The 23837-nt window shown below is 38.3% G+C and overlaps 1 protein-coding gene across 22 annotated transcripts in view; it reads right to left on the bottom strand.

Annotated features, from left to right (window-relative positions):
* EPB41 (erythrocyte membrane protein band 4.1) overlaps positions 1-23837 on the bottom strand; it is a 206028-nt gene that overhangs the window by 82264 nt on the left and 99927 nt on the right. For all 22 annotated transcript variants that reach the window (XM_060089309.1, XM_060089302.1, XM_060089312.1 and 19 more), the window contains exons 6-9: positions 19109-19184; positions 16587-16805; positions 4909-4996; positions 597-749 (exon numbers count right to left, since the gene is read on the bottom strand). In XM_060089309.1, the coding sequence (XP_059945292.1) occupies positions 597-749; positions 4909-4996; positions 16587-16805; positions 19109-19184 (536 nt within the window). The remainder of the gene's footprint in view (positions 1-596; positions 750-4908; positions 4997-16586; positions 16806-19108; positions 19185-23837) is intronic.

Below are 23837 nucleotides of genomic sequence, written 5' to 3'. Positions count from 1 at the left end.
TTTTTTTTTAAATTTAATTCCTACTTGAACAATTTTCTGCTATACCATGATGGCTCTTTAATATAAAAGTTAAATTTGGCCAGCATTAGTATATTCTGAAAATTGACCACCAACTAGTAACTGAGTTACCTGGTACAAAGTTGAACATCCAACTCTACTAAAAATCTAGAACTTGACCCTAGGACACATTCCCAGTAACTAATAGAACCTACATATACAAATAATTATATAAGGTAAGGGACTGGTGGTACGAAACATAAGTAATTTAACCCCACAATTTAAAAATCTCATGCTACTTAATTTATAAATATTTTCCATCAAGCTTTTACCTGGAGTAAACAAGGAACAAGTTTATTAATCCAAATTTCACTTTGGGCCATGGTACATTTACCTACATGAAGAGAACTGTCCAGAAAACAAATAGGAAGGAAGAGAAGAAGCATCACGGGACTGATTAGGAAACAAAATATCAGCACCTAAATAGTTAGCTATAGAGAGACCTCACAGATGACATAACAAGGAAAACAGGAATGAAGAGATGTTTTAGACATGGTCTGTGTTTGATTCAGGAGGAAAGGAAAACACGAATTCTGTACCTCTCCAGGCCGAATCTTAATGAAAAAGCTGCTACGTTTGTAAGAAATCTTCAGCACTTTGGGCCAAGGAAAGCGGTTAATTCTCAGCTTATCTTTGTAAACCAGAAGGCCACTAGAGCAGACACCTAGGATGATATCCACTCCCTCCAAGTCCTGAGGAAAAAAAGCATTAGCGTTTCAGTCTTGAGCAAAGTGCTCAACATAGTCGACTATTATTAGACAATCTGAAGACATCAACAACCAAATACAGTTACAAAGAATACAATGGAAAATAAAGTTTAACCTAACAACCATAACCCATGGGACTATTTGGTCTACGTAAATGTTGTTACTATACTACATTTAAAAATCAATGTTATTACCTACCACAAATATCTTTAAAATGTCCAAATCAGACTCAGTAATTCTATTTCTATAATCTGTTCTAAGGAAATAATTCAAATCACAGAAAAAGCTTTACACATGATAATGTTCAGAATGTTATAAGAGTGAAAAACTGGATATAACCTAAGTATCCAAGCATTAGGGTTAAATTATTGTTCATCCATATAGTGAAATACAATGTGGCCATTAAAACAGTTAAATAGAGTTTGGGAGATAAATGGGAAAGTAATTATGTTGTAACATTAAGCAAAATAAAGCAGGATAAAATTATGTACATAATTTGATTCCAACAATATAAAAAATATGCACAGAAGTAAGATGAATACACCAAAATGTTAATAATGGGATTCTCTAGGTGGTACAATTATGAACAATTTTTCATTTCAGTTTTCTATACTTTCCAATTACAATAAACATGTATTACCTTTTAAAAAGCATTCAAATATGAAAAAACTAACACATGTATGTAAGAAATTCAAACAGTACAGAAATGTATAAAATTTAAAAAAAATCTACCCTCCTCCTCCCACACTCTTTAACAGTAACCAGTACTGATTTGATAATTTCCAGGATTATCCTATTTTCTAGGCACATACAATTATGTATGGATAATATATATATATATACATATACATATATTATTAATATATCACCTTTATAATGAGGAAAACAACTAGAAAAAAATTAAAATTCAGTCCTTGAGGGTGGAAACTGTATCTAAATCATTGCTATATCACTCCAAATACTGTTACTGACAACATGCTCAGTAAGTGTTTACACTGAGTTTGTTACCTGCCCACATTATTTATCATAACTTATTATGGCAAATATTAGTAAATTCTTTGCTTCAGACATATAAAAATCTTGATTCATGTAAGTTGATAAATTAGGAAATTTCAAGGTATTTTAGTAACAACATACACTAAGCTTAAACCTTCAACCATTACTATCAATTATTTCGTTCATTATTAGTGACTGAGGGAACATCTGCTTTTCTTTTGTCCAAGAAACATGGACATACACACATCTTACCCATTGAAGGAATCGACTGCCATGAGGAGTAATACAGCCACCATCACCACCCCTCAAAGCCACTGTGAAATGTCACTCGGCTTGCACCTCATCTACCTTCACAACACTCTCATAAAACTGAGCCTCTGCAGCCTCCAAAAAGGCTTCCCTGGGACTTCCCTGGTGGAGCAGTGGTCAAGAATCTGCCTGCCAATGCAGGGGACACGGGTTCGAGCCCTGGTCGGGGAAGATCCCACATGCCGCGGAGCAACTAAGCCCGTGCACCACAACTACTGAGCCTGTGCTCTAGAGCCCGCGAGCCACAGCTACTGAGCCTGGGTGCCACAACTACTGAAGCCCGCATGCCTAGAGCCCATGCTCCGCAGCAAGAGAAGCCACTGCAATGAGAAGCCCGCATACCACAACAAAGAATAGCCCCTGCTCACCGCAACTAGAGAAAGCCTGCATGCAGCAACGAAGACCCAACACAGCCAATAAATAAATAAATGAATTTTTAAAAAAGGCTTCCCTTAATAATTCAAAAAGAGACATTAATTTATTTTTACCATGCCTGTCTGTATATGAAAATCCTAGGGCAGGCATTTTGGTCTCCCAGTTCTGAAGTACTCAAACCTATCATTATCATAGTCAGCAAATAATTACTATGGTAGCTATGGTAGCTGCATGTCGTATACATGTATGTTTAAGTCAGCAGACCACCAGGACTTCCTGGAGGCCAGGGCATAGGGCTATGTATACTACCAAATATACATGCACAACTATAATTCTTGTTTTTCTATGATAAAGTGGTCATCCCTCCAAAAACCATGATAAGTATAGGAGTTGACTCTATTCCTTATAAACTCAGTATGAGAGAACTCAGATTTTTATAATTACTGATGTTAAGTAATTTTTTTTAAGTATAGTAAGTTATAAATATTATCCTCAGGTCAAAAAGGATTAGTAAGTTACCAATAAAGCCATATTTGCACACCTCTTTATTAAAGAAAAATTTTAATTAAATATATAATATCAATCATCTATGTCTGTAATTCAAGGAAAATAAATTTCACCTGAGTTAACCTCTACAGATAACCATTTATTTATATAAGTATAAAAGACCGGAGTTATATGCTTCTAGACGGCTCCTTTTCCCAAAATGAGTATAAAGAAACATATTAGTGCCTATGCGTGTTATGTACAAGCACAATAGAGAGAAGAAGAAATTATATTCAGCTTCAATTCGATGACTACATAACAGAATTTCCCAGAAGATGTCCCCTTAAGTTTTTAAAGGCTGTGGGTACAACTACATCTCTCTTTCAACTATATGTTTTGGAGAAATAATTTGCTTTACAACATTTGCTGTAGAAATATGCTGCCTGACTCATGTAATCCTGATAATTACTGAATTGACACCAGCCTCCAGCAGAAATTGAGAAGCAAAACCTAACAATTTCAGTTCTGGACCTGATCTGATCTTCCTACCATCTACTTTTGAGATTCACAGAAGTTACAGTACCCAGCCCAAAACAATCCAGAGCAACATCTTAAGAAAACTCACTAACATGCAATGAAATTTTATTAGTTACTAGAATGTAAATAAGGAAGAAACTTCAGATACAGATATTCAGGTTGGGAGAAGCCTGAAAGGTCATTTTAGTCTAATCACCCACCAAATGTTTGAATGTCCTTTTCTAAATTCCTACCAAGTGATTATTCTGCCTAACCTGGAATATCTCTAGTGATAGACAACTCAATCTCTTCTGAGGTAGCCCATCCCATCTTTGAAATAGCTCTGTGAGACAATTTGTCCAACTGGGCCGAAGAGTATTTCCCTGCAGTTTTCATTTTACCAGCTCTAGTGTTATATCTTGGAGCCATAGTAAAATCTTTACTTCACAAGTTAATCCTTGAAATCCATGAAGACTGACATTATATCTTTCCTAAACTTTCCCTTCTGTGGGTTAATTATCCCTATTCCTTTGCCTGTTTCTCACTGGACATGGTTTTGATTCTCCATCATGCATCCTAGTTAAATTTCTCTAAATGAACCTCAGATCATCCCTTGAGCCCTTTCTTTCTCTCACAAACTCCTCAACCTCCCCAGCCATTTCAGTAGCTGAAGATGAGAGAAGTCAACGACATCCCTTAAGTATTCATTGTGTTAGGTTGTATTAGGTAGAACTAGGATGAAAGCTCAAGTTTCCAAATCCCTAACCCAGTGGTTCTCAAATGAGCCACTGTGGTTCCTCCTGTGTGCATTAGAATCACCTGGAGAGCTTATTAAAACAGACTGCTGGGCTCCACCCACATAGTTTCTGATTCAGCGAGACTGGGATGGGACCTGACATGAGCATTTCTAACAAGTTCCTAGACGATGCTAAATGCTGGTTCAGAGACCACACTTTGAGAACCACTACCTTACGCCAATGATTCTCAGATTCAAGCATGAAGGAGGATCATTTGGGATATTCATTAAATCTGGAGACTTAGCCTCTCCTCCAAAGTAATTCAGTAAATCTGGGAGGAGCTCAGGAATCTGCATATTTAATAAACACCCCGGGTGATTCTGATATAGGTGATGTTGTCTGTGAAACATGCCTCACTGTCACTCTATATTTTCAAGTGTATCTGCATTTTAGGAAATTATCATTTCTTTTGCTCTTGGTGATATATCTTTTGATCCTTATGGTTGCTTAGGTGTGAAACTTCGTTCTGATGGTGGAATTGTAAAAGGGCAATTCAATTGATACACTTAATACATTTGACTGGTTCAACTGATAGACTTAAAATTCCAACAAGAATTACTATCTCCTCTGAACGTTTTGTAATGCCCCAGATAAAGGTTGGTAAGAAATATTATATGACACAGGTCTGATACATGCATATTAATAAAGGCCAAAGTTACCATTACCTTTGCTTTATGAAGGTCAACACCATACATAGACAACTTTTTGGCATTCTCAAGAAATTCCAGGTCAGCCTGAGCTGGAGTCATGGACCTTTGATAGAAGAAAAACAAAAAGACTTTCAGTGTCACAGTGTCAACATTTACAATAATAACATTTGTATATTACTTGTACTTTATATAAACATATACATACCAATATGTATGTAGATATATTTCATAGTCCTAAAAGTAGACTATTATGTATGGAAAAGGACTCTTATCACTACCTGTATCTAAATAATTGAAATATGCCTTGGAAAAAGAGACCTTGGAGAAACAAAAAGTCACCAAAAAGCTATCAGAAAAAAAAAGTTTAAAAATGAAACCTAAATTTCTTTAAAGCTACCTCATCCACCATCAGTTCTGCCCCTCCCTCTCCTTAGGCCTTTTCTCCCACACACATAAACTCCTCCCACTAATTTATCTTGTCAAGGAGGTGACCAAATTAAATCCTCTGAGGGCATGGTACAACTTACAATATCCTCTTAGCTGCCTTTTTCTCTCCCTATCCCTGAATTGAGTTAATATGGAAATTAAACAGGAGGGCAGCTGAAGTTGCTTAACTGGGGATTCTTAATGGGGGCAGGCTTGATGAAAAGAAAATTTCTGGTAACAGATGGTGTCTTGCCCACTGACCTAAACAAAATAAATTGGTTAATAGAGGCATGTAGATAATGGGGCTGTTTTCTCTGTTATTAAGATGTCTTCATTACTAGGCATATAATGAATTAAATTTGTTTGAAAACAATCAGCCTCACTGTCTAAACACTCACTATGACAGTCTTGCCTTCTCCTTTATAACTTTCTTCTCTTTTGAAAAGTGCTCATGAGCTGTTATGCTGAGCTTTGAAGAAAAAAATATTACTCCTAGTGCTGTGCAACTCAGACCAATCAAACAGAACTTCATAGTAACAATAAAGCAGCCATACCCCCAAAGAAAACATGTAAATGCCTATTTCCCATAAGACTGCCAGCCTCCAGCTATAAAAAGCAGCAGTGACCTATTCATTTAACAAGAGAAAGTCTTTTCCAAACCCATCTGTCTTTATCCTCATTAAAAAGAACAAAGGGTTCCCTGGAATAACACCCCCCCCCATAAAAAAAATCTCAGGAAAGAAACTGCAGATTTGTTAATGACTCAGCATCTCAGAATAAAAACTTCCTTCCACAAGCGCTAAACCATCATACCTGAATGCTCTTTATTAATGACTCTGAAATTGAACACAAAAAAGGAGAATGGGAAAATAAACATATGCAAGTCTGTATATTCAAGTCATTAAAAACATCTCAGGAAATTTTTGTAGTTTTTTTTTTCCCTCATATAAATTATATACTTTTCTAGTTAAGGTTACTCCCATTTTATGGGTTTTTGGTTTTTTTGTCTTTGTTGTTGTTAGTGTTAGCATTATTGATGGCTTGAATTTTAGGATTCGAAGCTGGAATGCAGCTTGAAGATTATAGAGTCCAACACTTTCACTTTGCTGACGAAGAAACAAGCGTGGAGGGATTACATGGTCATAGGCAAGTTATGACTCAGTTTAAGGTAGCAGGCTTTAGCCAGGACCCAAGTCACATCACTGCAGCTGGAATCCTGGCTCCTGCACTTAAAAGTGGTGACCTCAATCTCCTAACTATAAAGTAAGAAGCATAATAATACCTACTTCCTGAGACTAGTATAGGCAATGATTTTTTTTTAATCTTTGCTGAATGAATGAATGTGACTAGTAGGGTAAAATGAGATAATGCTTGTGAAACTGCTTTGTAAAATATAAATGTTTATTATTATTGCACCCTTAGGTTTCTGGTACAGTGGTACATCATAAGCTACTCATAAAAGAGAAATCTTTTTTTTTTTTTTTTTGGCAGTACGCCGGCCTCTCACTGTTGTGGCCTCTCCCGTTGCGGGGCACAGGCTCTGGCCGCGCAGACCCAGCGGCCATGGCTCATGGGCCTAGCCGCTCCACGGCATGTGGGATCTTCCCGGACCGGGGCACGAACCAGTGTCCCCTGCATCGGCAGGCGGACTCTCAACCACTGCGCCACCAGGGAAGCCCGAGAAATAATTTTAATCACTTGAATTTGAAGACAAGTTTTAAGACATTAAATGAAGCAATCATGATGAAATCTTCCCCATACTCCTCCAACTCTAAGGGACATTAACGGGGTCAATCAGTTTGAATACAGATTTAAATTTCAAACTATGTAGTTAAATGATTTTCTAATAAGTAAGCATGCTTTAAAATTGTATTAAGGGCAGGTGGTAAGAAGAGATCTTTAAAACTGACTTTCCTTGTTAGTTGAAAATAATATTTATATTTGAGGTTTGGCTGATGCTTTGCATTTAACATTTTTTTATATAACTAAAAAATTTTGAAACACACTTAAAAGTTACCTACAATACAAACAATTTTTCCTGAACCATTGAGAGCAAACTGTCAACCTGATGACCAGTCACTCCCAAGTACTCTGGTGTGTAATTCCTACAAACAAGGACATTCTCCTACATAAGCTCCACAGGACTCTGAAAACAAGGAAATAAACAGTAATAATACATTACTGCCATCTAATCCTCAGACCCCATTCGAGTTTACCCAGTTATTTCCAAAATGGTCTGTATGGCAGAAGAATCCAGTTTAGCCTCATGGAGTTTCATTTAGTTCATCTCTCTTTCATCCTCTTCAGTCTGGAAAAGTTTCTTAGTCTTTCTTTGACTTTCCTAATCTTGAACTTCTAAAGATTATAGGCCAGTTATTCTATAGAATGCCCCTCAATTTGGGCCTGTCTGATGTTTCTCCATAAATTGACCCCATAAGTTATACATCTTTCACAGGAATATCACAGAAGTGACCCTGTGTTCTCACTGCATCCTATCAGGGGGAACATGATTTCAATTTGTCTCTTCCAGGAGATGTTCGTTTTGATCAGTGATGTCTGCCGGGCTTCTCTTCCATGAAATTCCTCTTTACCTCTTTGTAATTAATAAATATTCTGTGGGAATGTATTTGGAAACAGTCTATTCCTTGTCAAACTTTTAATGTATTCACTCATTTATATCAGTATGGACTCAGGGATTCTCAGCTTATTCAATGTAATATAATCAATTCTTTTCCATATTTATTTTAGTGCTTAAATCGTCCCAGATTTGGTTAGTGGGAGCCTTTCTAAGCTGGATTCTGTGTCCCTCTGACCATTTCCCATCATTTTTTGAGCACCTCCTTCTGGCACAACGTAGAGTCAGAGTATGTGAGTATGCGTGTGTATGTATGTCTGTGTGTGTGTGTGTGTGTATACCTATTTACATCTCTATCTATCTATCTATCTATCTAACATCTATCTATCCATCCATCTATCTATTGGAAACAATGAGTTTACATTGAAACCTCCAGTTTTAATGCAACACCACAGGGTTCATTTTAATTTCTCTCTCACTCTAATTTGTATCTCCCTTTACTGACAGTCAGAAACCTGGCTCCCATTATCCTTAACACAATACATTGACTTATTTGATCAACCCCCTGTACATAACCAATCTCTCTTTGCTGCCACTGACCCCTCCTCCACGTGGATGCCCTCTTCACTGGCTTAGACTCTGAATTCCCCACGCTAGGCTGCTCCCCACACATGTCCTCCTTACCTCACTCAGGTTCTGACTCCTGGTGTTAGGCTACCCCTTCCATAGACATCTTCTTCACCCGGCTTAGGCTTCAACACCTGTATCAGGTACCATCCCATAGGGATGCCCTCTGCAGGCCTTACCCTCACATGGATGCCCTTCTCACTCTGCTCTGCCTGTGATAACAACAACCACGTGTCCACACGACTCCCTTTTCATCCTATTTGAGCTCTGACTTCTCCTGCCAGGCTGGCCCCCCACAATGAACATTCTCCTCACCCTGCTTAGGCCCCAGTATCCCCAGCCAGACTGCCTCTCAGCATGGATGGCTATCTTGCTCTATCCCACCTAACGGCTTTAGAACACAATTGTTTCAGGAAGCTTTTTCTGCTTATAAAAATCATTCATTCATTGTATAAAATTTGGAAAATATCTTTAAGAGCATAGAAAAAAAAAAGAAGAAAATCTCCCATAATCCCACCAACCACAGATACCTGTGCATAAATACAAACATATATTTTACAAATTTAAATCACAAATTAAAAATGATTTTCGGGCTTCCCTGGTGGCGCAGTGGTTGAGAGTCTGCCTGCCGATGCAGGGGACACGGGTTCATGCCCCGGTCTGGGAAGATCCCACATGCCGCGGAGCGGCTGAGCCCGTGAGCCATGGCCGCTGAGCCTGCGCTTCCGGAGCCTGTGCTCCGCAACGGGAGAGGCCACAACAGTGAGAGGCCCGTGTATCGCAAAAATAAATAAATAAATAAAATGATTTTCAACTTAACATTTTAAAGACTATGGTTTTTCCTAAATGTTTGAAGACTCTTGAAAGTAGTAACAAACTATCTGGGAAGAAATTAGACAGCTCTAAACCATTAGGAGTACTGTCCTGAATTTATTCAGTACCACCTAATAATTTACTACTTGAAACAACTGCAGCTTACCGAAGTACCTAACCAGGGAGCTTTGGCACTGGTTAACTTTTGCTCATTAAAAAGAGAAGTTATAACAAAATTTCCCTGTATTTATTTTGAACAAGTGGAGTCAGGATATAGAGCCATTCAGTGAGTTCCAATGTTATGTGACAGCCTTTTTTTTTTTTTTTTTTTTTTTGCGGTATGCGGGCCTCTCACTGTTGTGGCCTCTCCCATTGCAGAGCACAGGCTCCGGACGCTCAGCGGCCATGGTTCATGGGACCAGCCGCTCCGCGGCATGTGGGATCTTCCCGGACCGGGGCACGAAATCGTGTCCCCTGCATCGGCGGGCGGACTCTCAACCACTGCGCCACCAGGGAAGCCCCCCTTTTTTTTTTGATGGGAAAAGTTGCTTTATTCAGGCAGCCAGCAACCTGGGAAGATGGTGGATTAATGTCCTAAAACGATCTCCAAGTTAGTGATTAGGAGACAAAGGTTTTAAAGACAGTGTGAGGGAGGGGGCTACAGAGTGCATGATCAGCTCATGGACAATTCTCTGATTGGTTGGCATCAAGGTGAAGTTTCAAGCATCACCCATCTTCTGGTTTCAGCCAATTTGGGCTCTACATGCTTGTGGTCAGCAGTTTTCATCTGGCGGGGTTGTAACAGCCTTTTAATAATGTTGTTGCATCTTCTAATTAAGGACTGTGGTTTCAAATAATTAAGTGGGGAACAACTGACAACTTTACATACCATCTTAGTCCCCATAAATGGAGGACAATTCGTTTTAAAGCTTGATTTGCTACTGTAAATTTAGTGTTAACTATAGCTTCACAGTCTGTCTAAGCAAAGGGCCACTACTAAGAATTCCATGTACGTAGGCTATCTTCTATTTATCTGAGGAGCAGGATAGTATTTACTTGTATTTTCCAATGCATAGCAAATGCTTCTGCCTAAGCAGAAGTCTCTTTGGACTGGTTAAAATGTCACGTTGTTGGACACAATTAAAATTTCCATTTTGCTTTCTCTTTGTGAGGATTGCCAATCTTTCCAAAAAGGAGCAATTCCAAGATTACAAACCTCTAAATTTTCTAATCATGGAGATCGATTATTGCTCAATTTCTATCTGTATACCTCAGAGAACATCAAGTGGACCATATCCACCTGTCCTCTGAGATCGTTTCACCTATTTGGGTTTAAACGCAGCTAGTTCCAAAGAGCAGTTCTCTAAACCCAGACTCACATTCATTACTTGTAAAATGGAATAAGAATCATTGTACAAAGCACTTTACATGAATTTCTAATTTAACAATCACAAAATTCACATCATCAGCCTTATTTTTCAGATGAAAAAAACTGAAACTTAGAGAGTTTAAATAACTTACTGAGTCTTAAAGCTAATAAGGAATGGAGCCTGAATTCAAAGCAAGACAGGCAGACTCCACAGCCCAGGTTTTTGTCTTATTGCCTAACTCAGGGGTTCTCAAACTTTTTGACCTCAGGATCCCTTTACTCTCAATAATTACTGAGGACTCTAATGAGTTTTTTTAAATGTGAGTTATTTCTATCAATATTTACTATATTAGAAATTAAAACTAATAAAATTGAAAACTATTGATTAAATCTTTAAAGAACAGTAAGTCCCCTACTTATGAACCTTCAAGTTGTGAACTTTCAAAGATGTGAATGTGCGTTTGCATGTCCAATCACGTAAGTTAGTTCACGTGTCTGGCATACATTGTCACGTGCTTGCATTCTCTACAAGTGGTTGTGCTTTTGTGTACTTTGTACAGTACTGTAGAGTATAGCAGTACAGAATCTTTATTTCAAGCCCAGGATATCCAGAAGCAAGCATAAAAGCAACATTAGATAGCCGATTGTGTTAGTTGGGTACCTAGGCTAACTTTGCTGGACTTACGAACAAATTGGACTTACGAATACGCTCTCCGAATGGAACTCGTTTGTATGTAGGGGACTTACTGAATAACAATAAACGACTCATATTTTAACATGAAAAATTTTTTGTGTGAAAAATAACAGTATTTTCCCCAAATGTAGTTAAGGAGTGATACTGCTTTACATATTTACAAATTTTTTTTAATGTGCAGCTTAGAAGATAGCTAGATTTTCCTACCTGCTTCTGTATTCAATCTGTTGCAATATTTTGTATGGTTGTAATATATGAAGAAACCTGATCTCACACAGATATGTAGTTGGAAAAGGAAGAATTGATGATTAAAAATATTTTTCTTTGATACTACACCAAAACTTAACAATGGCAGTTTCCTAAAGGTTAGTTGCAATGTGAAATCTGAAAACATATCAGTGAACTTTTTGTACCATATTACATTAAAATCCATTGGTCTATCTTGCATTTTGAATGGGCCTTTTATACAGATGCATGATTTTGTAACATCATGAATTTCATATCTGAAAAATACTGGTTGGCTGAGTAATGCAAGTTTTCCAAATGCTGACACATTTCATTGTACAATATTAAAAGAAAAGAAACACATTCATTAAAATAATCACCAACTTCATCAGAAAAGTCGTTTAAGTATTTGGAACCTGTCAAGATCATGATGGCAAATACAAATTTTCCAAAATTCTAATTTTCATTTGAAAGCTTGAATTTTGTCATTAGCAACAAATACTATCAGTCATTTACCAATCCTTAAAGGACTGGCTCATTTCATTTTTGAGGAAATGTATGCCAAATAACCAAGTCTGAATAATCACAGTCACTTTTTCAAGTAAAAAAGGTGTTGCATTAAAAAACTGGCTAATGCAGCTGAGAACTCAAAACAATTACACATGTGCTTTTCTTCAAGACGAGTACCTCAGTATGCAGCAGAAGTGCTTTCTGTGTACTTCCCATTAAATCACAAAGAATATTAAACAGGATGTATTTCAGATTTAATAAAATCAATACTCTTTACTGCTTCATCATGAAAATTTTTAAGTGAACTGGCAGGTTTAAAAATATTTTATTTTATTTTTAAATTTTTAACTGCAAGTTAAAAAGTAAAAGTGTGGGACTTCCCTGGTGGCACAGTGGTTAAGAATCTGCCTGACAATGGAGGGGACATGGGTTCGTGGCCTGGTCCGGGAAGATCCCACATGCCGTGAAGCAACTAACCCTGTGTGCCAAAACTACTGAGCCTGTGCCCTAGAGCCCACGAGCCGCAACTACTGAGCCCATATGCTGAACCTACTGAAGCCCTCATGCCTCAAAGCCCATGCTCTGCAACAAGAGAAGCCACTGCAATGAGAAGCCCGCACACAGTAACGAAGAGTAACCCCCGCTCACCGCAACTAGAGAAACCCATGTGCAGCAATGAAGACCCAATGCAGCCAAAAATAAATAAATAAAGCCAATTTTTAAAAAGGGCTAGGGGCTTCTCTGGTGGCGCAGTGGTTGAGAGTCCGCCTGCCGATGCAGGGGACACGGGTTCATGCCCCGGTCCGGGAAGATCCCACATGCCGCGGAAAGGCTAGGCCCATGAGCCATGGCCGCTGAGCCTGAGCGTCCGGAGCCTGTGCTCCGCAACGGGAGAGGCCACAACAGTGAGAGGCCCACATACCGAAAAAAAAAAAAAAGGGCTAAAATGGAAATTTTTAATAAATAAATAAATATAAATAAAAGTGAATGTTGGTGAAGCATATAATGACTAGTAGTACAGTTTGGTGCCACTGCTTTGATTTGTGCTCCACCATTTCAACACAGTGAAATGGGCAAATAATATCTTAGTATTATTATGAAAATAATTTTGACCTCATGGACCCCTTAACAGAATCTTGGAGACTGGGCTTCCCTGGTGGCACAGTGGTTAAGAATCCACCTGTCAATGCAAGGGACGCGGGTTTGAGCCCTGGTCCAGGCAGATCCCACATGCCACAGAGCAACTAAGCCCGTGTGCTACAACTACTGAGCCTGCACTCTAGAGCCACAAATACTGAGCCCACGCGCCACAACTACTGAAGCCCGCATGCCTAGAGCCCATGCTCCGCAACAAGAGAAGCCAACACAATAAAAAGCCTGCGCACCACAACAAAGAGTAGCTCCCGCTCGCCACAACTAGAGAAAGCCCATGCACAGCAACGAAGACCCAATGCAGCCAAAAATAAATAAATACACACAAAAAAAGAATCTTGGAGACTGCCGGCAGTCTGTAAAACAACATCATATGAAAAGAGCTGGCCTGGGACTTCCCTGGTGGTGCAGTGGTTAAGAATCTGCCTGCCAATGCAAGGAACACGGGTTCGAGCCCTGGTCCATGAAGATCCCACATGCCACGGAGCAACTAAGCCCGTGCACCACAACCACTGAACCTGTGCTCTAGAGCCCGCGAGCCACAACTACTGAAGCCCATGGGCCTAGAGCCCAAGCTCCACAAAAAGAGAAGCCACTGCAATGAGAAGCCCATGCAGCAACGAAGAGTAGCCCCTGCTCGCAGCAACTAGAGAAAGCCGGCGTGCAGCATCGAAGACCCAACACAACCAAAAATAAATAAATAAATTTATGAAAAAAAAGAAAGAAAGGAGCTGGCCTAATTCAAAGGGTGATTATAAAGGATAAATATGATATTATACATAAAGTGCCTAGCATAGTATCTGGCACATAATAACAGACACACAATAATTAGCTGCTTATAATGTTATGATGATTATGTAACAATGCTGTAAAGGAGAATCAAGCATTGCATGAGATTTAGACTATAAAGTCCTCCCAAACCTGAAATTCTATTATGATCAAATAACCATTAAAAGAATCATCAGATATTAAAGAATTAGTGTTAATTTTTTTAGGTGTGATAGTTGTATTTTGTTCTTAAAATCTGTATCCTGGTAGATACTTAAGTTTTTATGGGTGAAATTATATGACTTGCTTTAAAATACTGTCAGGGAAAAATATGGAGGGGAATAAATGACTCAAGAAAGCTACAGGGGTAATAACTGTTGAAGCTGAGTGATAGATAAACTGGGGCTCCTTAAAAAATAAATAAATAAAAGGGCTTCCCTGGTGGCACAGTGGTTGAGAGTCCGCCTGCCGATGCAGCAGACACGGGTTCGTGCCCCGGTCCGGGAAGATCCCACATGCCGTGGAGCGGCTGGGCCCGTGAGCCATGGCCGCTGAGCCTGTGCTCCGCAACGGGAGAGGTCACAATAGTGAGAGGCCGCGTACCGCAAAAAAAAAAAAAAAAAAAAAAAAAAAATCATCAGAGACAGAAGTTAGGTATCAATCATAATCTGATACCACTATTTTCTGCTGTTTTGCTCCACAGCAGCAGTAAAATATTTTCTTTTACCATTTTATTGATTGCTCAAAGATTACACTACCAATAAAAATTATTCTTAAATTATTAGAAAAAAAGAACACTTCCCTACAATCCTGACATTTTAACAAATCAAATTATTTTAATTGATTGCTTCTTTCCATTACTTGCTTTTGTATATATATGTGTGTGTAATTATATATTTTATGTATATATATATATATAAATTTCTAGAATCATAATCAGAATATAAATAAGTATATTAAAAACATATTTAAGGACAATACAACATGCTTAAGCTACAATCATCAACTAGTTGGAAGTGATATATTAGTGGTCTTAGATATCAGAGCATTGTAATGTATATGCTCATACTTGAAAAGCAAACCTCGGCAGTTCTCTGTAGAAACAGTGTGACCTCAGGAGAGTAAGGTGACAGTTATAAGACTATTGCTATGTAGGTTGTAGACTTTAAAGTCTTTAAAGTCTATTATGGTTCTCATGACTGCAGAACCGGAACCTACAGGGGGAATAAGGCAACCAGAATTGGGGCACTTGAGTTCAAACTCTCATCTGAGGCATCTCAATCCATGCAATCTTATTGGAACCACTCTAAGGAAAATAAGATGGCTCAACGGCCCAACAGAATACTTGTTCCTACCATGAAAAGCCTACTAAGACCACTCTGGACTTCTCAGCAGTATGACCCTTTGGAGCATCCTAGCCTAACTCATGCTAACATAATTCAGCATACCAACTCAAGGCCAGGATCAGTCTCCTTAATAAGCTAAGGCAGGGCTTCCCTGGTCGCACAGTGGTTGAGAGTCTGCCTGCCGATGCAGGGGACACGGGATCGTGCCCCGGTCCGGGAAGATCCCACATGTTGCGGAGCGGCTGGGCCTGTGAACCATGGCCACTGAGCCTGTGCGTCCGGAGTCTGTGCTCCACAACGGGAGAGGCCACAACAGTGAGAGGCCCGCGTACCGCAAAAAAAAAAAAAAAAATGCTAAGGCAGCTTGTAAAATTTAGCTATAACAAGTCACTCAAATAACAATGGGATATATGGTAGGAAGAAACACAAATTTTTCTGGGATTTTAATATTAGCTAACATTTATTGAATTTTTACTATGTAAGATGTTGTATTAAGTTTTTACACATATTACCTTTTTTAATCCTATGGCTCACCCTATTTCCTCTGAGGTAATGATGTCTATCAGACATATAAGGAAACTGAGGCTCAGAGAGATTAAGTGAATTACCCAAGGTCACAGGCCAGGACCAAGCAGAGCCAAGAATTCAACCCAGCTCAGTCTGAACCTGTTCTTGATCACTGTTATACCTCCCAACATTAACAAATTATTTCCATGAAAAAAAATTAGTGAATTCAATAAAGACTTTTAAAAATACCTTCAGGGGTTTCATGGGCCCTCTGAAGTCTATCCATGTACATAGACCCCAAGTTAAGAACCTCTGCTCTAAAGATCTCAAGGCATCTAATACAGCATAATACATTTAAAATCTGGAAAAAAAAAGGTAAGGCAATAATAATAATAGCTACCATTTATTGACCACCTATATGTGCCAGATACTGTGCTTAGTGCTTTACATATATTACCTCATTTAGTTTTCATCCAACAATGCAACACCTATTACTCTGATGAGAAAACTGAGGTTCAGAGGGTTTAAATGACTTGCCCAAAGAATTGGGAGGGAACTGAGCTCAAGCTGACTCTTTCTATGGCACCAGTTCCACTAAGGCAAACACTGAATCAATCCCAGGTCAAGGGTTTAAACTTACTGTCAGAGTAAACACAGAACAAATCCTGGAGACATATTTACCTGTATGACTTATGCAGTTCCATGACCTTCTCTTCAAGTTCCTTGGTCTGATTTGGGGCCAGTTTAAAATCACTAACATAATCTGCACCATGGAGTTCTGGGTCATAGTCTCCCAGCTCAGACTGGATGGTATAAGAACCTAATAATGCTAAGGTTGCAAATGAACAGGGCAGACGTCCTGCAACTATGTCCTGCCGAAGTTGAAGACATAAATAATACCTACAGCCAAAGAGAAACAAATGTCAGCATGTCAGCAACAAAAACAAAAACATGTCAGCAACAAAAACAATAACAAAATACAGAGAGAGAAAAAGGAAGAAAACAGGAGAGAGAGGTAGGGAGGGAGAAAGAAAAAGAATGATTAAGTAAATATGAGATAATAGTAATAATTGTTCAGTGTAGGTAGAGGGTATATGGTTGTTCATTGTACTATTTCAATGTCAGATAGTAATGAAGGCTGCTTGGCCCCCAAATTGGGTCCCTTCTTTTCTATCATGTTGCTTTGCCAAATGCGTAGATACTGCCTTTCATATACAAAGATGACATTACTGATACATTTTCACTAGGATATGAACGTTCTTTGGTATGTTTTTCCTCCAAGATGGGCTTAAATTGCATGCAGCCTTCCACACACTATCATCTTGTAAGACCGATTCCACCTGTATGCTAAACTACAGGGAATTCAGATGAGGGTTGAAACAGTTAAGTCCAACAAACTGAGTGACCCTACATATGTCAGACACACCATATGGTATTCACACCCATGGCCCTGACCTCCTTAGCCCTTGTTCTGACTGGGTTAACCAGTTCAGACTCTTTTACCAAACAGGAAAGCTGGGAGGTATGATTAAATTGAAAACTCCTCTATTAATTAGAATCATATCTTTGACTTGACCATAATTAGATGATGAACAACATATGCACCAGCAATCATTTTCGCTATGATTAGTCACTACATACATCTTTTTTAAAAAGTCAGAGCAATGCCAATCAAATCAGAAGAATCTTAAACTCTTCTAAAATGTAGGTAATTAGTACAGATTTTTAGGGATTTGTTTTGTTGTATATATAATAAACCTTAATGAAGAAAGATGAATAAGTAGCAACTCTAAGAGACAAATATTACCTGTGAAAAAGCAATAACCAAGACAATTTTTTCAGGCAGAGATATGGCATCTCAACTTCAAGAATATACTAAGGATAACTGGACAAAGAATAATTTTTTCAAATGGCATAGACATTTCACAGTACTTAACAAGCAGACCTTTTTTTTTTTGCGGTATGCGGGCCTCTCACTGTTGGAGCCTCTCCCGTTGCGGAGCACAGGCTCCGGACGCGCAGGCTCAGCGGCCACGGCTCACGGGCCTAGCCTTTCCGCGGCATGCGGGATCTTCCCGGACCGGGGCACGAACCCGAGTCCGCTGCATCAGCAGGCGGACTCTCAACCACTGCGCCACCAGGGAAGCCCCAAGCAGACCTTTTAATAGTCTTAGGCTATTCTTATTTGAGAGAGATGAAAACTGAAGCCTAGAGAGTGTATATTTGTCTGAAATCAGATAGTTGACAGCAAAATCAGAATTAGAAAGCAGTTTCTCAACAACCAACAATTCAATTGAACAAACATTTGCCAAATACCTACTACGTATAAGGCTCTATGAAAGATGCTATGGATATATATATGTAGAGTAGTATTCTTTACTATATACTGTTTTTCCTTTTTCCTTTTTTGCTAATGTTCAGTATTTATATAGAATCCAATAAAGGCCACTTTTTTAAAAAGGAATCAGTAAGCTATTTTTAAACAGTACAAGATTTATTTCATAAATTAAGTGGGCTCAAAAATTACTGAGGGGGTTTCCCTGGTGGCACAGTGGTTGAGAGTCCGCCTGCCAGTGCAGGGGACACGGGTTCGTGTCCCGGTCCGGGAGGATCCCGCATGCTGTGGAGCGGCTAGGCCCGTGAGCCATGGCCACTGAGCCTGTGCATCTGGAGCCTGTGCTCCGCAACGGGAGAGGCCACAACAGGGAGAGGCCTGTGTACCGCAAAAAAAAAAAAAAAAAATTACTGAGGAAGGTTTAGTTCACGTACCTAATCATACAATTTAAAAGGGGAATAGGAAGAAAAAATAGTAACACGAGACTTTAGCTTTTTTGATCCCTTAAGAAACAGCATGGTGGGAGAGGAGTATTTAAAACAAACCAAAAAAAGGCAGAGCTGTTTTGCCACACTATATTTGTCTCTTGTCCTTTGGAGGATAGTATGGTTTATAGGTTCCCTGTCCACAGCATGGCATAATACCCATGATAAGCAAGGTTAATTCCCTACCAATTTTCTCCAGGCAAGTCACAGATATTTGAGGCTTTTAGGATCACTTATTTGCAAGCCTGCCTTGAAGTGACCAGAAACTTTTTACCTTAGGTTTAATAGCTCATCATTTTTCTTCAATTCTGAATGGAGAAATTCCCATAGCTTATGATAATGAGATTACTTATTACATATTTAACTATTAATAAATTATTTACCTTGTTATATCTTCTGTTAACTGTGCTGGGTCAGGTGGATAAAACTTTACATTAAATGTGAAATTCCAAGGGACACCTGTAAAAATAAACACAAAAGAATTTTATGCTTATGCCTAAGTTTCTGGTTGTAAGAAATACCTAAAAATATTCAAAAAAATCTTTTATTTCTTGAGGTGTCCTAATACTTTCATGCTTTGTGGGTGAAATATTATTTTTATTTGAAAAAGAAAAAGAAGAAAGTTGTTTAGACACCATCTAAGAGTATCTCATTTTTTTACCCGACTTAATAGTTTTGTTTATAAAACAATATAAGCAAAATAACATAAAGGAAACTATCCTATAGGTGAACATGTTTGTAGCAATGGTTTTCAAAATGTGATCTATATACCACTCTGGGTCCTCAGAGGTCATTCAAAGAGATCCATGGATGTTTTCTTTTGGTGTTGGCATTATTTATTTGTGACATCTCTCAACATTATCTCAAATAAACAAAAGCATTCTTCCCATTAATATGGGTGAGATTAGGAGATTATTTTAGAAATAAGAAGGAAGAGGCAATATGGGTAGCTCTTAGAAACTATAGCTCTAATGAAAATATTTTAGGTATGAAAACTACAAGAATTCAATCCTAAGACTCATACAAGTGTTTCATATTTTTTTATCTACAATGAAAATCAGAGATTGTGAGTAAAAGTTAAGTGGAGAATGCATTTCAATTTTTCCAACTAAGTGCTACCCCTTCAAGGTTTTTCTAACATGACTGTTTCCCAAAGAGTAGGGCCTGGTCTCAGTCAGAAATAAGTATGATTGGGCTTCCCTGGTAGTGCAGTGGTTGAGAGTCCGCCTGCCAATGCAGGGGACACGGGTTCATGCCCCAGTCCAGGAAGATCCCACATGCCGCGGAGCGGCTGGGCCCGTGAGCCATGGCCCCTGAGCCTGCGCGTCCGGAGCCTGTGCTCCGCAACGGGAGAGGCTACAACAGTGAGAGGCCCGCATACAGCAAAAAAAAAAAAAAAAAAAAAGAAAGAAAGAAGTATGATTGGTTATGATGCTAAGAGCTACATTTTGTTCAGTACTTATTGTATGCCACGTACTAAGCTAGCCCTCTTATATACAGGTAGGTGCTACTATTAGTTCATTTTATTTATGAAGAAACAGAGGCTTAAGAAAATACATAGCTAGTGAATCCAGGGTTCTTTTACTCCAAATCCCATGCTTTTAACCATTGGACTCTATTACCCTATAACAAACATCTGTGTTTCAAACATTGTTCTGTTTTGCATTCACAGCATTTCATCTCCAAATATCATTTTTATTGCTACTGGCTGGCAATGACCATATGCAAATTAAAATTTGAAATAGTTTGAATGTCTTAATGAATATGCAGTTTTAAGCATGCTGAAATATTTAATACAGGAGTCTCTTGGAAATGGTTGATATTTTCCTTCAAAATTTGAACTAAAAGGCAAATTCCAGACAATAAAACAAACTTGTCTCAAATCTACTCAATCCTAATGTTTACCATTAACTCACTTCTAATGTTTCACATCCCAAAAACTTTAAATGGAACTTAGAAAACCAACCCCATAATCGTTTCTCATAAAAAGGGTAAGGGGATGGGGAGGCAATATTTACAGTTCAAATACTGTAAAATACCATCTGTTGTTATGATTATGATATGTTAATAATCTAATCATTGTTAACTTATAATTCCCATATAGACATTAAAAAAAGGTGACTTCTATGCTACCTATAAAAAATGTATTGGCTAGAGGGCTTCCCTGGTGGCAGAGTGGTTAAGAATCCACCTGCCAATGCAGGGGACACAGGTTCGAGCCCTGGTCCAGGAAGATCCCACATACCGCGTAGCAATGAAGCCCATGTGTGCCACGACTACTGAGCCTGTGCTCTAGAGCCCATGAGCCACAACTACTGAAGCCCTCGTGCCTAGAGCCTATGCTCCGCAACAAGAGAAGCCACCGCAATGAGAAGCCCGCACACCACAACAAAGAGTAGCCCCTGCTCACTGCAACTAGAAAAAGCCCACGTGCAGCATGAAGACCCAATACAGCTATAAATAAATAAATTTATTTTAAAAAATGTACTGTCTAGAGCAAATCAATATGGGAAACAAGACAGCTAAAACAATGTTCAATAAATGTGAAGTCAGCATTTAAGAACTTTAAACACAAATTCAGTTATTTCGTAACATATATAAATGGCAATTTTTTAATAGTATAGGAAGATTAGCATTAAAGAAAGCAAATCAACAATAGTTTACAAAGTGTGGGGTTTTTTTCTCTTTGAGATAACTGATATAAAAAGCTTGATAACACCCACGACTGGTGGGGAAAATAAGCACTTTCTTCTATTGCTGATGTGAGTGTAAACTGGTACAACACTATGGAGAACAACTGAGAATATCTATCAAAACATAAAAGGTATATACTCTTTCACCTAGCAATTCCATTTTCATAAATGTATCTAAACATACACTTAAACGTGGTCAAATGATACAGGTATAAGATATTGTTTGTAATAGCAAATGTCTGGAAACAACCTAAATACACTGCCACTATATATACTGTTAAGTGAAAAAAAAAAAATCAAGGCAAAGAATAGTGCATATAGAAAGCAACTGTGAAAGTTGGGGGTATAAAAAAGTGGCTATTGTGAACAGCGCTGCTACGATGCAACTTACCATTAAATGGTTCAGAAAAAAGGTGTTTTTTTTGTGTGTGTGTGTGTGTGTGTGTGTGTGTGTGTGTGTGTAGATAAAGAGAAAAGATAAAATAGTAAAATATTAACATCTGAGGAATCTGGGTGAAGAGAACCCAGGAATTCTTTGTACCATTCTTTCAACTTTTAAGTCTGAAATTGTGTCCAAACATTTTTAAAATTAATAATTGAAAAAAGTTCCTGCCTTCTGGGTACACAGGAAAATAGGAACTATCTCATACACTGTTGGTGGGGATGTAAACTATTACAATCAATATAAAGGAGAGCAATTTGGCTATATCTGGTAAAACTAAAAATAAACATACTCTATAATCTAGCAATTCCACTTTAAGCCAAATCAGTGGGTTGTTTTTTTTTTTAATTAATTAATTTATTTTTGGCTGCGTTGGGTCTTTGTTGCTGTGCATGGGCTTTCTCTAGTTGCGGCAAGTGGGGGCTTCTCTTATTGCAGAGCACAGGCTCTAGGCGCCCGGGCTTCAGTAGTTGTGGCACTCGGGCTCAGTAGTTGTGGCTCACAGGCTCTAGAGCTGTGACACACAGGCTTAGTTGCTCCACGGCATGTGGAATATTCCTGGACAGCGCTCGAACCCATGTCCCCTGCATTGGCAGGCGGATTCTTAACCACTGCACCATCAGGGAAGTCCTGGTGGGGTTTTGTAAACTGTGGATCATGATCCATTGTGAAATCAGTTTAATGGGTCCAAATCAGCATTTTTAAAAATGAAACAGAATACAAGAGAAAAAAGTCAGAGGAGGAATTCCCTGGCAGTCCAGTGTTTAGGACTTGGCACTTTCACTGCCAGGGCCCGGATTCAGTCCCTGGTGGGGAAACTAGGATCCCACAAGCCGCACAGTGCAGCCAAAAATAAAAGAAAAAACTCAGAGGATATCACTGTGAAATTTTCTTTTCAACTGAGATGAATTCCAAAATCATGTTTATAAGAAAAGCTAGTCACGAATGATTAACTGTTATATAATTCAATTTATATGATGTTCAAAAAGGTAAAACAGTATTTTTAGATATACATTCATACATTAGGTAATTTTTTTAAAACATTAAAAAATACAATGGAATCATTAACACAAAATTCAGGACAGTGGTGACTTCTTCAGGGGAAGGAGAGGAGGATACATTTAGAAGGAGCATATTCTGGGCTATAGAATTTCTTAAACACAGTTTGTGTTATTTTATATATCAGTATTTTTCAGAAGGTATAAGGATTTCTTGCTTTTGCTCTGTACTATTCCAGAAGGAGGTGGAAGTTGCTAGCCTGACTCAGCAGGGGAGATCTCTCTTATTCGGAACCAAGGAAGTTAAACAAAGCTAAATATTAAGCTGGGAGAAGGGAAAGAGACTGATAAACCCTAGAAGAAGGTTCAAATGGATTGTTAGGTCCGAGGGAAATTTCAAAAATACAGGCAAAGCAATACTATCTATTGTACATGGGTATGGATATATGAAGGAAAAATATAAAAACATGGACTGAGTCACCTCAAATTCATGAAAATAGATTTCTACGGATAGGGAGAGAAGGGGATGGGACTAGGAGGAAGACAAAAGAGATAAACCTTACCTGTACTGTTCTATTTTAAATGTAAAAGTTAACACATGTTAATTCTGGGTAATGGGTACATGGGTGTTTGTTATAGTAGCCTCCACTCTTTTCTATACTTTTTGAAATATGGAAAAAATCTTGCTGGTGAATATCTATTACAAATTTAAACATTCATAATTTTTTATTCTACTTCTAGCAATTTACTACAGATACATCTAAGTGCACATATACATATATATTCAATACATGTTTACTGTAACCCAAAATATCCATCAGTAAGATTGGCGCTCTCTCTCTCTCTCTCTCTCTCTCTCTCTCTCTCTCTCTATATATATATATATATATACAGTGCTACAACTTTATAATCATTAAAAAAATTTTAACAAATGAAATAAATTGATATATGTTAATATACAGTACACAAATTATGTTAA

This window comes from Mesoplodon densirostris, chromosome 2 (genome assembly GCF_025265405.1).
Source record: "Mesoplodon densirostris isolate mMesDen1 chromosome 2, mMesDen1 primary haplotype, whole genome shotgun sequence".
NCBI lineage: Eukaryota > Metazoa > Chordata > Mammalia > Artiodactyla > Ziphiidae > Mesoplodon > Mesoplodon densirostris.
Note: the sequence above shows the minus strand (reverse complement) of the source record. Positions and strands in the feature narration are given on the sequence as shown.